The sequence below is a fragment of the Podarcis filfolensis genome (genome assembly GCF_964270895.1).
Source record: "Podarcis filfolensis genome assembly, chromosome: 8".
Classification (NCBI taxonomy): domain Eukaryota; kingdom Metazoa; phylum Chordata; class Lepidosauria; order Squamata; family Lacertidae; genus Podarcis; species Podarcis filfolensis.
The window spans coordinates 68,323,257-68,338,926 of record NC_139611.1 but is presented as its reverse complement, the minus strand read 5'-3'; the positions used below and the strand labels follow the sequence as shown (position 1 = coordinate 68,338,926).

The 15,670-nt window shown below is 44.3% G+C and overlaps 1 protein-coding gene across 1 annotated transcript in view; it reads left to right on the top strand.

The window, feature by feature from the left end:
- SDC3 (syndecan 3) overlaps positions 1–15,460 on the top strand; it is a 111,434-nt gene extending 95,974 nt beyond the window's left edge. The window contains exons 4-5 of the mRNA XM_083627595.1: positions 3,863–4,130; positions 6,701–15,460. Of these exons, the coding sequence (XP_083483721.1) occupies positions 3,863–4,130; positions 6,701–6,867 (435 nt within the window). The 3' untranslated portion in view covers positions 6,868–15,460. The remainder of the gene's footprint in view (positions 1–3,862; positions 4,131–6,700) is intronic.
- The last annotated feature ends 210 nt before the right edge of the window (positions 15,461–15,670 follow it).

The window sequence follows — 15,670 nt, the reverse complement described above, 5'->3', positions numbered from 1 at the left end:
AGAGCACCTGCTCTTCATCTACTGAGATTCCTGCATTGCAGGGGGTTGGACTAGGTGACCCTGGGGGTCCCTTCCAGCTCTATGATTCATATAATATCTGAAGCTCTGGAGAGCTGCTGCCAGTCAGTGTAGGCAATGCTGAGGTAGATGGACCAGTGGCCTGACTCAGCGCATAGCAGCTTTCTTTGCTGTGCTGGTTTTTGGGTGGATCTTCTGGGTTTCAAAGCCCTCCCGGTGCGCAGAACATTATCCTCTTTCTAACAATCTGGCAGTTAGAGACACAACAGGTGCTGCAGAGAAATCTAATCCTTCTCTTTGTCTGGGCTCCCAATCTGCAAAATAGGGATGACGGCATTTCTTTGCTCTTGTTAAATATGAAGAAAGAGGCTATTTTGGTTGGTCGTGGCTGGGATGTATTGTGGGAAAGCACAAAGAATCCCAGGAGCTGGATTAAAAGTGCTGGGTGTGGTTTTGTTGTTTCGCTGATTATCATTTTGTCCAGACTTTGCTCCCGAGAAGCTCACAGAGGGTCATATGGCGTTGCAGTTTCATCCTCACAGCAGCCCTGTGAGGTAGGCTATGTGGTCCAGAGCCATTCAGCCTGCTTTATAGCTCAGTGGGGATTTCATCCTGGCTCTCTCCACTCCTGATCTAGCCCTCTTGCCGCTACATCCATGGTGGGGATGTTGCTGGACTTCCAAGTCCCATCAGCCCCAACCAGAAAGACAAATGGCCCAGGATCGTGGGAGTTGTTGTCCAACAACATTTGGAGGGTCAGTTGTTCCCCACCCTCTACACTACAACATCCTAGCTTACACACATGTACTTGACACAAAAGGGTGTGGATTTTCACTCTCTCTCTCTCTCTCTCTCTCTCTCTCTCTCTCTCTCACACACACACACACACACACACATACAAACCACCATAGATTCTTTGGGGACAACTGTAGAAAGCTCTCCTAGTGCTTTCTTTACTAAACTTTATCATTATTTTTTAAAAAAAACAACAACCAATAATAAACTTGAAACATTGTTCCTGGCAAATGGAGGCAGTATCACCTCCATGATTTTCAGAAGGGATGAGCAGACTGCGCTCTGTTTTTCCTGAAAACGGGGAAGAATCGTTGCTCTTAAGCACAATTCATTTTGAAGGCTGACCTGCCTTTCCAAAAAAGGAGTGGATCCACAGCAGATGTGGCACATGACTCACACGAGCCTTATCTTAACCCTTAGTGCCATTTCCCATGCATACATTCATAATATTATTATTAATTGTTGTTGGACTCCATTTCCCATCAGCCCCAGTTAGCATGGCTGTTGGCCACAGATGATGGGAGTTGTAGTCCAGCAACATCTGGAGGGCTTCCTACCCCAATCTTACATGGAGGCAGGCGTGCCCACTCTAGGGGGCAGAGGCATCTTCATCCCCCTCTATATTCCTTATCAGGGGGCTCCACCCCACCCCCCAAATATTGAGGGGGTGGAAGAGGCCAAACTGCTGAGCCGAGTGCAGCATCAAATGCAGGCTCTTTCTGAGCGTGCATGAGAAGAACTATGGCCATTGAAGCTGTGTGGCATTGGACAAGGCCTCCTCACAACGACACGCCTCCTTCCAGTGATAAGCGCATTGCTTGTGTGACATCACAGGTGCGCAATGCATGTCGTGCATGCAATTTCGCAGCTGTGCACTGCATGCCACGTGTGTGACATTGCACACGCCACTGAGCCCCCACTCTTTGGCTGGAGGTGGTTCCTCTGCACGGAAGCATCTTCCTTCCTTCCTTCCTTCCTTCCTTCCTTCCTTCCTTCCTTCCTTCCTTCCTTCCTTCCTCATGTTTCCAAAAATCTATTTGTTAAAATGCTACTCTTGCTTTGAAATATCCTGTCTCCTGTACCTGAGATAGCTGATTCCTTCAGGGTTAACTTTTCTTGGGTCATTATGTTCACAGGACAACTTCTCTCTCTCTCTCTCTCATCAGATGCCCTGGATTCCTGACATGCAAAGCTTTATTTCAGGGGTGGGTGTGTCCAGAAGCCATTAGTCTCTGCCTCCCCCTGCCGGCCAATGTCTGTAACAGGCAGTTCCACACCATTCAAAAAATGCTCCCTGTGAAGATCCCTCAACTTTGCCTCTTCTTATTTGCCCAGGATAATAATAAATCAGAAGAGCATGAGACTGCTTTGAGAGAGGATTCCAACCAGTTTTCTCATAAAAGTGCAGAGTCTGACTCAGAAAAAGCAGTGTGGGTGGTAGAATCTTCTTATGTTAAAGAAACACTGAATGATGAGGCTTGAAGGTGAAGTTATTATTTCAAAAAAGTTTTCTAATTCATTCTCTGTCGTTTTTGGGGTTGTTCCCACATAAAGATGCCTATTGAATTGGCCTCTGCTAGATCCTGCCCTAGATTTTGCAGTTTCATGTAAGAGGAACGCCAAACAGGAAGCCGGCTTCTTCTGAGTCATACCATTGTGGCTGTCCAGGATTTCTGACAGTGTCTTTCCTAGCCCAAGCTGGAGATGCTAGGGACTGAGCCTGAGACCCTCTGCATTCAAAGCAGATTCTTCCCCACAGATCTATGGTCCTTTCCCTATTACTTCTGCCTCAGCAGAGAGCCAGCGTGGTGTAGTGGTTAAGAGCGGTGGACTCGTAATCTGGTGAACCGGGTTCGCTTCCCCGCTCCTCCACATGCAGCTGCTGAGTGACCTTGGGCTAGTCACACTTCTTTGAAGTCTCTCAGCCCCACTCACCTCACAGAGTGTTTGTTGTGGGGGAGGAAGGGAAAGGAGAATGTTATCCACTTTGAGACTCCTTTGGGTAGTGATAAAGCGGGATATCAAATCCAAACTCTTCTTCTCTTCTTCTTCTCTTCCTCTTTTGACCCAGACTTTCCCTGACCCACCAGATTGCAACCTGTTCTATGTGCACGGATCCTTCCTATCTCATTTTATTTGCTTTTGTATGTTTTTATACCATGGCTTTTATGCTCTTAGGTTCTTTTAACGGATATTGTGCTTCTATTGTATGTAGTGTACACTGCTTAGACATCATTAAACAAAATATTCAGTGGTTTGGAAATGCTTCTAAATAATCAATAAGCAAACAATTTTCAGATTTATTAATAAGGCAACCAAGTACAGATTGTAGCCAAACAGAAACATATTATCATAAGCCAGGCATAGGCAAACATCTGGCTGGGTTTCCCCAGACACTCTGGGCGGCTTCCAGCAAAATATTAAAATACAATAATCTATTAAACATTAAAAGCTTCCCTAAACAGGGCTGCCTTCAGATGTCTTCTAAAAGTCAGATAGTTGTTTATTTCTTTGACATCTGGTGGGAGGGCATTCCACAGGGCTGGTGCCACTACTGAGAAGGCCCTCTGCCTGCTTCCCTGTAACTTGGCTTCTCGCAGTGAGGGAACTGCTAGAAGGCCCTCAGCGCTGGACCTCAGTGTCTGGGCAGAACGATGGGGTTGGAGACGCTCCTTCAGGTACACAGGGCCGAGGCCATTTAGGGCTTTAAAGGTCAACACCAACACTTTGAATTGTGCCTCGGAAACGTACTTGGAGCCAATGTAGGTTTTTCAAGACTGGTGTTATGTGGTCTCGGCGGCCATGCCCAGTCACCAGTCTAGCTGCCGCATTCTGGATTAGTTGTAGTTTCCAGGTCACCTTGAAAGGCAGCCCCACATAGAGCTCATTGCAGTAGTCCAAGCGAGAGATAACTCATGGGAGATGGAGTCCAGCAGCATCTGGAGGACTTTTGTCTCCCCATTCCTGCCATAGATGCGTCTTCTTGCTCCATGAAGGCAACGGAGCATCCCTTCTTTCCTCTCTCAGTCCTCTCTGTTCTCTCTCGCAGGGAGAGCCTCTGGATGCGACCCCTTCCACGTCAATGAATAACGAACTGGAAGTTCCTGTCAGCGGGGACTTTGAAATCCGTGAGGAGGAGGAGGTGGCAGCTCAGACGGAGCTCAGCAATGAAGTGGTTGCCCTGGTTACTCCAGCAGCCGGGCCGGTGCTGAGGAAGAATGCTGAGCCGGGGCTTGTAGACAATACAATAGAATCTGGGAACTCGGCTGCGCAGCTCCCACAGAAAAACATCCTGGAAAGGAAAGAGGTCCTCATAGGTAGGTACTTATTCTGAGGTAAAACGGGTGTTGTAAATCAGGCCTGGGAAACTTTTGGCCTTACAGATGTTGCTGAACTACAGCTCCCATCATCCCCAACAAGCATGGTCAATGGGCAAGGATGATGGGTGTTATAATCCAGCAAAATCTGGAGGATCAAAGGTTTCCCATACCTGTTTAAAATGGCTTTATAATTACATTTTACTGATTCTGTCTTGGTATGCATATATATATATATATATATATATATATATATATATATAGTCTTTGAGCAGAGGTTTTTTGGGTTTTTTTAAGCAGGTTAGTTGTCTTTTGATGTTTTCTATCCCACCTCTGGGACGTGGGTGGCACTGTGGGTTAAACCACAGAGCCTAGGACTTGCCGATCAAAAGGTCGGTGGTTCGAATCCCGGCAACGGGGTGAGCTCCCGTTGCTCGGTCCCTGCTTCTGCCAACCTAGCAGTTTGAAAGCACGTCAAAGTGCAAGTAGATAATGTGGGACACACAGAGGTCTGTAAAGGTGTGTTCACAAGTCCTCAAAGAATGTGAGACGTCACTCAGAACTTCTTAACCCTGTAAGTTCTGACTCTCTCCATACCCCCTCTCATATCACATTCTGAGAGGACTCGGGGGGGGGGGGGTTCCCCCAGAGGGAACAGAGACACGCAGGCGGAAGCGTGTGGGCTCCGTGGGCAAGCGAAGCTGCCAGTCAATTTCACCAAAGATAAATAGGTACCACTCTTGTGGGAAGGTAAACTGCGTTTCTGTGTGCTGCTCTGGTTCGCCAGAAGTGGCTTAGTCATGTTGGCCACATGATCCGGAAGCTGTATGCCGGCTCCCTCGGCCAATAAAGCGAGATGAGCGCCGCAACCCCAGAGTCGGTCATGACTGGACCTAATGGCCAGGGGTCCCTTTACCTTTTGATCCCACCTTTATGCCATGGTGGAACCCAAGACAATGTAGATGTGGTTTCCTGGTGGTCAGTCAAATAAGTACTGAGCAGACCCAGACCTGTTTAGCTTCAGCAAGTTGGTGGCCCCATGTTCCTTCAGACCATATGTCTGACCATATGCCCACCACGTGTCCCCAATTGCTTGCTTGATTACCAATTCATTATTCAGCTTATTTCAATTCGGTCTTTTGGATGACAAAATGAAGAATGTTAAGAAGAGCCTTGCTGGGTGAGTTCATAAGGCCTTTCCAGTCTAGCATTCTGTTCCCTGCAGCAGCCAATCAGATTCTTCTCAGAAGCCCAGAAGCAGGGCATAAAGGCAATAGCCCTCCCTCACTGTTTGCAACCCCCTGCACTGCTTCCAATTGCATTTTTGTGTGTGTGTGTGTGTGTGCAATTGGAATGAAGGGGTTGTCATGCTGCCACTGGAGTTGAAGGTTCCATTTAACAGCCACAGCTAACAGCAGGTAATAGGTATCTTCCCCTCCATAGGTTTCTTTACAATCTAGTCTATGACTGCATTCATAGGACAGTTTATTTTGTTTCCCTGACATTTCCTGAACTGTTAACTTTTGCATTGTAGTTGAGCTTTCCAGAGACATAAAAACCGCTTCTGGAAATATGGTGGAATATAGCAAAACTTTAGCACTCATTTCCAGGTTAATAACTTCCGGGGGGTGGGGTGGGGGCAAACAAACCATTCATCGAAAAAAATCACAGGAGTAAAGGTACAGAATTTGGGGTGGTATACTGGTCTATAGGACTTTTCTGTCGTTTTCACGGGGGAACAGAAACACGCATATGTGGAAAAGAAGGGTGAGTGGCAAATGAAATTTAGTGTGACATGCTGGTATATCGATAAAAAAATCACCGTTCCATAACAGGTACTGCAGTGGAAAAGGAACACTGGAAATGTCAGCAATTAGGATCAGCAAAACTAAAGCAATATTTCCCACATCTGAATATAACTTACAAATACAGTAGAGAGGGCTTTGACATGCTAGAATGGATTGTACCACTACTGATTGCAGTATATGTGTGTGTGCTGCCATTTTAAATGCTCCTCCCCTGTCCACTTTTTTTAAAACAAAACAAAACAAAACACTCTCCATGTAAATAGAAAATAGCATGCGGTAGGTGGTCTTAAATTCACCAAGAATCAAGGTATACCAGGGGAGCGTTCTGGAATAGGACCCCCACTTTTTTCTGAAATGATGCTGCCTCAGATAGCGAGGGACCAAAAAGCTCAGTCTGTGAATATTCACACAGAAGGTTCCCCGTTCAATCCCAGCCATTTCCAGTTTCGAAAAAGGACTGTAAATGTTACCTTTGTAGTTTCTACACCCACATCCACACAAACACCCATCTCCATCCTGCTATCCAGGCAAGCGAGAGAGTAATGGTCCAAGTTCAAGGACGCATTTCATTTCAACCCGACAAAAGGGCCCAAGGAGCGTACAAAACAAGGCTGGTGAGGAGTGTGGCCCTGGGGGAGGAGGGGCATGGCTTCAGGAGAGCCTGAGCTTCCTGGACCTGAGCTGCTCCACCCCTGTCCTGGAGGAGGGGAGCATCCTTCTGAGATATTACTGACTCTGCATCTTTTGCTGTCTTCTTTACAGCCGTGATTGTGGGTGGGGTCGTTGGAGCTCTCTTTGCTGCCTTCCTGGTGATGCTGCTAATCTACCGGATGAAAAAGAAGGACGAGGGGAGCTATACCTTGGAGGAGCCAAAGCAGGCGAGTGTCACGTACCAAAAACCCGACAAGCAGGAGGAATTCTATGCATAAATCAGTGCCTCGCCACCTCTTTTTCTGTCCCGATGCCGTCCTTTTTTTAAGAAACAGAAACAAAAAACAAAAAAATCTCTCTTATTATTCACCCAGCCTCTTTTCTCTCTCTTTCTAATCAAGTCTGTGAATTTTAACAAAGAAGCCTAGAAGAAACCGACAGGTTTTTTTTAAAAAAATATCATGTATGTTATTTGCTTTTAAAAAGAAAAGGGGAAGGTTGAATCAGAAAGCATCAGAGTGTGGAGCAAACAGTGAACTCCTGGCTGGATGAACGCTTGAGTTAGCACCTCTGCCAGGAACGGTCTCGATTCACACCTCCCTCAGGTCTAGAGCCTTGACTTCTTTTGTTTCAAATGAGGTGGTCCGTTTTGGTTTCTGGCACTTTGCAGCACTCTTCAAGGCGAGATCTTTTTTGACTCGCTGACTCTGCTCGACTACAAGTGCAAGGAGATGCAACATCTGATCATCCGGGCTGCTCACAGCTCCCTCCTGCAATCGGTCAGTTGCGATGGACATTTTAATTGCTTCATTGGAGATCTCACATGGTCCACAGAGAGCACCTTTTCCCAGCTGTGCATTCTTTCCTTGCTGAGAGCACCTCCCTTCCTCCCATTCCTACTCACAACCACCACTTTGAAACTATCTCCCTACAGAAGGACCATCCTAGGCTTGCAGAGGTTTCCGGTTAAACCTTATGCCCAGATTCATTCAGCTGGCTTTCACTGTGACCTTGAAGACTCAACTTGCATGGTATTGCAAGCTCAGGCAGATGACCAAGAAACACTTTTCTAAGACATTATTTGTGGGAAAACAGGGATACGTGTGGAAAAGGCAAGCTTTTTTCTGAAGTCTGTAGGAAATAGATAATGTGCCACACTTCTCAACCAGTGGTGTGGCTCCTTTCCTTCTTTATAAGGGTATGGGGGAATATGGGGGAAGGGAGAAGGACAACATGAGTCCATGATCTGCTGCAGCAGATCTTTGGTTCCATATAACTCTGTAAATAAATGGAAGTGGTAAAAAGTTAATAAACACCAGTGCTCAACTGTTGGGGTGAAACCTGCATCTCCAAAGCAGGAATTTGTAGGTCAGCATCAAACTGGGGAGTGTGACATTTCACCCAAACCTTCCTTGTTAAAGCAGATGTCACATTTTCACTGGCAACGTAGGCGAGGGAATAGTGCCGACCCACAGATTGGCAGATGACCTATGGCCCAAATGCCACAGAGGGACCAAATGGATAAATTGGCGATTGAACTGTATGCAATAAAAATGAAGGCAAGTAAAGACGAATGTTCACTCTTACATATCAGAAAGCCAAGGGTACTAAAAAATAAATAATAAAAAAACCCAATATGGGTGGGGAAAATGCAATTGAAAACCACCAATGGGTGATAAGGGTGTTTTAAATTATGCATCACTAATAGGATGCTATTGCAAGGTGCCAATATGTATTGGCAAATGCCCATTCAAATTGCATTGACTGAATGCTGTATACACACCTTGGCTGGAGCAGCAGGCCAGATGGTCACAGTTCAGAGATATATAAGTAAACAGGAAGATTCAGAGTTGAGCCACAAAGTTGCTACTGAGCTTGGCACATTGGATATACAAAGGAAAGCTGGGAACTCTGTTTAACTTTTCAAAAAGCAGGCTGGCAAAACCAGTAAAGGAAGTAGCAGAATGAACATATGGCAGCCTTTGCTAACCTGGTGCCCTCCAGGTGTTTTGGACAACAATTCCCATTGGCTGGGTGGGGATGATGGGAGCTGTTGTTTAAGACAGCTGACTTATAGCAGCAAAATACATTTAACTTAGGCTGTGATCATATCAACACTTCCCTGGGAATATGCCCCCTTTAAGCCAATGGGTCCTACTTCTGAGTCCATATGTATAGGATTTGGGATTAGAATGGGGCATGCATGCAGGTCCTGCCCACAATGTTTCCATGAGTATTGGATATACCTCTGATTTTTACACATTTAGTGCAATCAGGATACGCAACTGAGATGTGTGTAGGGGATTCTAACCTTTGAGGATTCTAACCATTGGGGAAGGGCCATGGCTTTGTGGTAGAGCACCTTACCTGCATGCAGAAAGTCCCAGGTTCAACCCCTGGCATTTCTGGGTAGGGATGAGGAGGACTCCCGTCTGAAACCCCTGAAAGCTGCTGCCTGCCATCATAGACAATACTGAACTGGATGTACCACCCGTCTGACTCCGTGTAAGGTATGTTCAAGCAAAACCTCATGCTCAGTGTGCAAAAGCTGGGAGAGGGGGATGTGGGAGCCGGGCACACTGGGGATGTGGGGTGTGGTATCTGCCATTTGCTGCATAGTTTAAGCCAGGCATAGGCAAACTCAGCCCTCCAGATATTTGGGACTACAACTCCCATGAACAGGACCAGTGGTCAGGGATGATGGGAATTGCAGTCACAAAACAGCTGGAGGGCCGAGTTTGCCTATGCCTGGTTTAAACCTTCACATGCTATTTTGAATATCTGAAGAGAACTGCTGCAATCTTAAGAACGCCTACTGAGTTCAGCGGGACCAATTCCCAGGTAAGTATGCAGGATGATATATGCCAAGGAGGGGAAAAAATGGTTCTAGAAATAATTTGGGGTTTTTGAGGATGGGAAGCTATGTAGCTGTCTGTTTCTGGAAGTTTTGATGGAGAAGTGTGCATGTACATTATGAACAACAGCAAACAGATCATACCCCCACCCAGCAAACCACAGTGAGAGCAAAGTTGACCCAACAATATTTTTGTTCTCTGTGTTAAGGCAAAAAAGGGGGGAAAGGGGGGGCAAGAGTACATTGGAATCCCAAGGTGGTAATGCTGAACAAATGCAGATATGTCAACCCCAACCCACCATCAATATTGCCATTACACTAATCAACAATGGGAGGGGAATGAGGTTGGCAGTTTGCCTTCATGTAGGAATTGGTTCCAAAGAGTCAAGTTGCCTGTCTTGCTTACTTGTAGCCAGCACTGTGCTGCCTTGGTGCGTATGAATAAGGGGGGCTGGTCTCCCATTCAGAAAATGTCACCCATGTGCTGAAGGAACTGGCTTCATGGTAGATTCTCAGGTTGTGCAATGAATAACCATAATTCATTCCAGCCTAGCTGAACCAGCAGATCTTGACAATAACCTTCCGATCCTATTATTCTATTACAGCTACAAATCTCATTGTTCATGTTTCTTCTGGTCAGCTTAGCACTAGCCAATACAGTGCTCTCCAAATGCTGCCTGACTATAACTCCCATCGGCCCCCGTCGGCATAGCCAATGGTCAGGGATGATGGGTGTTGTAGTCCAACAGCATTGGTTACCTGTAGGTTATATTTCCTGCTGAATGTTAATATCTCAAAGCAAATGAAAGCAGCATCATTGAGCTTTTGTGATTGAAACTACTAAATCAGTTTAGCCCAGCGGTAGCCAATTTGGTACATTCCAGATATTATTGGACTCCAGCTCCCATCATCACAAACCATTGTCAATGCTGGCAGAGGCTGATGGGAGCTGAAATTCAACATTTGGTGGGAACCACATTGGCTACTCTTGAGTTAGTTCCAACCCCCCATTAATTTCAGTGGTTGTATCCAATGTCAATCATTCTTAGGGTAGACCCACTGAAATTAATGGGTATGACAAATTTCAGTCCATTAATTTCATTGGATGTACTCTGAGTAGAAGTGAGTTGGATCCAACCCAGCGCTTCCATGACTATTAATCTTGTCACTTTTCCTTTGAACTCCTGGGTGTCTTTAAAATTCTTCCAGCTTTACACCAATTATCCTCATGCATGCAGATTAGAAACTCTTGAGAAGCATCTTTGTGTCTGGTTTCTAATGGTTTTTACACTGATTTCCAATGTAATTCCATGCATGCTGACTCAGAAATAAGCCTCACTACATTCAAATGGGGCTCACTCCCATATAATTGTGCCTAAAGACTTCAGCCTTTGTAATATATCCAAAGCACTGCAAGGTCCTACTGGTTTGCGTGCAGAAAAGGAGACAAAGACTAAGTAACTGGCAGTAAAAGCCTGAAATCTCGTGCGTGGGGGGGGGGGAGATTAAAAAAATTCTCTTTAATATCTTGATTTTATTATGGAGTTCTCTTTTTATAAATGCAGAAACTAGGCAATGCTTTTGCTGTATCTGTGACACTTTGGGACTCTGGGTGAGTTTATGCATTGATGGATCTGAGTTTAACTTTGTTCCATGTGAGTTTTGATTATTGGTACTCACACTCATGAAAAGGACATATTGCCATAACTCTGGAGTAGCAATTCCCATCAATAGTCACTTGCAGTCTGATGCAGCTTTTTCTGTAGTTGTTTTTCTTTGTAAAAAATCTAGCGTCTCTTGGAAAACTGGAGAGGTTTATCAGGTCCTCCTAAAAGCCAATGAAGCAGCAGCTGTTTCCAAGGTATTGTCCTTCTTTCTAAGAGTATGCACATTCTATTAGGTGCCACTGTAGTGTTGTTTCCATAAGAAGCTAAGGCTGAACACAGCTGCACTTTAGCGACACCTAGTGACAGAAGGTGAGCATTACAACAGTTACTTTTTAAGGGGCAGGGGAGATGCCCTTATGTGTTTAATCCCAGAGAGACAGTGCATGTTTAAAAGTAAGGATGCCTCTTAACACAGGTAGCAATCAAAGACACACTTTGGTCACCAAACTTTGCTATTGCCGCTGTTATCCGACAACACAACAGGCCTGTTTGCTGTGGCAGAGTTAATAGAAATGTTCCAACACAAAGTTCTAAAAATAATTTTCTACAGGTGTCGACTCCTTTACTACATTAGAAAAGGGGATTCTTTGTAAATATAGAAACATGGCTGATTAGATTGGAGGAAGGAACTTCATCAATCTCTGTGACTGACTGACTGACTGACTGACTGATTGATTGATTCCACAACACCGTGAAAACATAACTCAGTGAAATGAGGAAACTGAAACAAAAGTGATTTGTTACGCAAAGATGTCCTTTTTCTGAGTGTGCCACTGTGCCAGCATGGCCAATGGTCAGGGAGGATGTTAGCCTGAAAGGTACCTGGTTGGGGGAAGGCATTAAAAGATAAAGGAAGTCAATCCAAATACAGCATGCTGTGAAGCATGCCATTCTGCCGAGAGAGCCACACAGTAGTCCTCATTCATTCCAATATACTCATTCAAGCAGGGATGACTTCCTTTCCTGAAATGAAGAATGCTGATCTCAAGTGCTTTGTATATTGACGAGGACCTTTCTCCTTGAACAAAGGAGGGTGTATATTGTAATCAGTTCCTTGAGCAGCTAAAGCTTGCACTCCCTGGCTCATCAAAGACAAAAAGTGCATACCAGGAAATGTCTTCTTCACAAACATTCTACTGTAGGGGTAGGCAACAGGGTGTCATGCCAATATTGTTGGACTCCATCTCCCATCATTCCTGAGCATTGGCTGGAGCTAATGGAAGTTGGGAGTCCAACAACAACTGGAGATGAACCACTTTGCCTACCTTAGTTCTATGTGATCCCGATAGGTACATTAAAAATGGAATAAACATCAGCAGAAGCAACTCACATATACCTGGAAGTGCTTCTCAAAAGTTGTTTATATAACATCTGAGCAGTTTTAATGACCAAAGCATACACAGCTCATTGAACACTTTGGTCTGTCCTGGGACTACTGATTATGCTGTTAGCCTTTTTCTAAGGGCCAAAGTGAACAGGCAAAGGGAAACTGGAATTAAACCAGTCCAACATCCCTGAATTCTTTCTGAGATTCTTCTGGCTTTGAAATAGTGGTCTGCAGTGTTCTGGTGCCTTTGCAATGTGGAGAAAAATGGATCCGTTCTCCACAATTTAGATGCTCTTTCTCAAAGCCTGCATCTATTGCAAAGACTGGGAACCTGCTTACTTCCATGTGTTGTTAAACTATAAGCCACATCAGCTCCAGACAGCATGGTTAAGAGTCAAGGATAATGGGAGTTGTAGTCTAGCAACATCTGGAGGGCCAAAACTTACCCACCTCTGTTCTATTGCAAAGCAATTGTATTTCCCTAGCAATCAAATATCTAAATAATGTTCTTACTGGAAACGTAAAATATTCTTCTCCTGCAAATCCATTGACTTTCTATGATGAAGGTTGATGGTTGCGCGACAGCCAGTGTTGCCAGCTCTTGTGTGCTTTCTGCCTTCTCCCTTCTTGATCCTTTATCTTGATCCTCTAGATACTGGCTGAAATTTCCCACTCAAAAATGATCTCCGCAACAAAGCATGATCTCCTTTCATCCCACCAACCAAAGTTAATTGGCAATTTTGCTCCACTTAAAGATTAATGGGATGCTCTCTTCTCCTAGCTTGAAGACTTCAAAGGGCCTTCAGTTTCTTGGGAAAGGTCACCGCACTCCTATTACATAACATTTTGCTTGAGTCTTACCAAGGGGCTTTGCTACAACCCTACTGAATGGATACCAACCACCTCCAGTTGGCAGAGGTTTGACTGTGGGGATGATGTGAATATGTTACGGTGTGTGTATGTATATGTATGTAGTTAATGTATATATGTACATGTTTTTTGTATGTACATATAGATACACACACAATATTAATTTAAAATGTGTATATAAGCAAGGAAGAACCCTGTTTATATTGGTGGGCACCAGGACATCTAAATTTTTCAAAGACGCCCAGCCGAGCAGATGACTGACAAGGGTAGATGAAGCTCCAGTTCCTTTTCCAGGAGGTCAAAATCACTATTAAGATGCACAAGGACCTGTAACAAAATGTTGCAGTGTGGAGTGTTTCTGTTCAGGGTTCCGGCCAGACAGCTATGCCCACTTCTTCCGTACTTCCATTTTTCCTTTTCCAGCTCTCTGACTGTTAGCCAGCAATGTTCAGTCTTTCTCGCTCATATCATTTCTCCATTTGTGTTCCCCTTCCCTAAATATTTCTTTGTACTTCCTCAAACTTTGGGGATTCCCCACCTCACCTGGTTGGCTCAGTTAATGTTCATCTTGTGTTCCTAGATCTAAATCAATAAAGTTTGGAACATGAGACAATCTTTTAGAAATGGTACCCCCAACTTCATAATATCTATAAAAATAAAGATCATTTGTGGACCTTTTAATGATACACAAGTCTCTGTTTGAAGCATCTTCCTTAAAGTGCAATCCTACACATGTCTATTGGTAAATAAATCCCACTGGGTTTAATGTAGGTGCAGGACAGCAGCCTAAATATGCCTCATGGCCAGGCCACACAATGAACACTATATAGGAGCCAAATCTGTGGCCCTTCAGATGTTGCTGGACTACAAATTCCATCATACATGGCTGGAGCTGGTCTGGGTTGGAATCCAGTGGAAGGTGAAAGGTTCTCCTGATACATCTGATTAAAGAAGTCTTCCTCAATCTGATGCCCTCAAGGTGTTATTGGACTCCCATCATCTCTGATCATTGGGCATGTTGGCTGGAGCTCATGAGAGTTGGAGTCCACCAAGCTTATCCAGAAGGTCATAACAGGTGCAAGCCCTTAGCGTTCAACTTTGAATACATTGTCATTGCCCCAAGATTTAGTGATGTCTGTGGGAGTTTCCTTGATTCTTTCCCTAAGGCCTCCAGAGCTGGAGTGCCACAGATGCAGCGTTGGTAGATGTGTTTGTGGCTGGGATCGAATATAATATCTTTACAATTGACAATCAAATCAGACTAAAAGCAAAAAAAGAGAGGGTGGTATCTGACTAAGTTACACTCAGAGTAGAGCTACCGAAATGAATGGACTTCAGCTAGTCGTGTCCATTCATTTTAATGGGCCTACTTTGAGTATGACAAGCTGCAATCCTAGCATCACTTAACCTGGGTGTAAGTCATTGAATTCACTAAGACTTACTTCTGGGTAGACTAGGCTAGGATTGCATCCTGAAGTCAGCTACAACTCCTTTTCTGTACACTGTTTTATAAAACTGCTTTTTTTAAAATAATTGCCAGTGCAACAGCCTGCTTGCTGGAACAACCTCATTGTTTTCTGTGTCTTCAAAGGCAAAATCCGTCCCACTTGTCTTGTAAATAGGAACCCAACGTGTATAAAATTTCAATAAATAGATAAAAACAAAGCATTGATATCCACCCCCACCCCCCCAAAAAATTGCCTCCTGGAGTGTTTTGACAAGCAAATTGATATCTCCGCAAGTCTCTTATGGGAGCTACAAATCATGGGACAATGGAAAACTTTTAACGTTAGGCAAAATACCAAGTTGTGTACTATTCTGCTAACACGGGGGAGCAATGCATGTAAATATTTTTAAAGGTAAAACATGTCTTAAAATCATTTTTTTTTGTATGTACATAACTCTTCTAGAGTTTAGTACTGAAATTGCTATTTAGTGTCTGTTTTATGAATGGAGGGTGGGGGAACAAATAATAATAAAAATAATAAAAATGTTTAATTGTTTTTGTCCAGAGTCGATGGCCAAAACCTTTAAAAAAATATTAAAAAATAATCTTTGCCAATGTAGCACTGTAATGGTAATGTCTATTTTTTTTATTACTCATGTGTTGTGCCCATTTATAAAAAGGAACAAAATAAACACAAATGTTCACATTGGAGTCTTTCCTTGAGTGTTTGTGTAATGATTTGGGGAGCAAGACAAAAGATGTGCGGTTTCTCCATTGTAGAGTGGACTGCTATTCCGGGCAGTGGTGCCATTAGGGTGGGATTTCAGGGCACATGTCTAAGAATGGACAGATCAGTCTATTTTTCATGGTTTCTCATCCCTCTCCACCTTAAGTTGAATTCTCAACATTTCTGCAC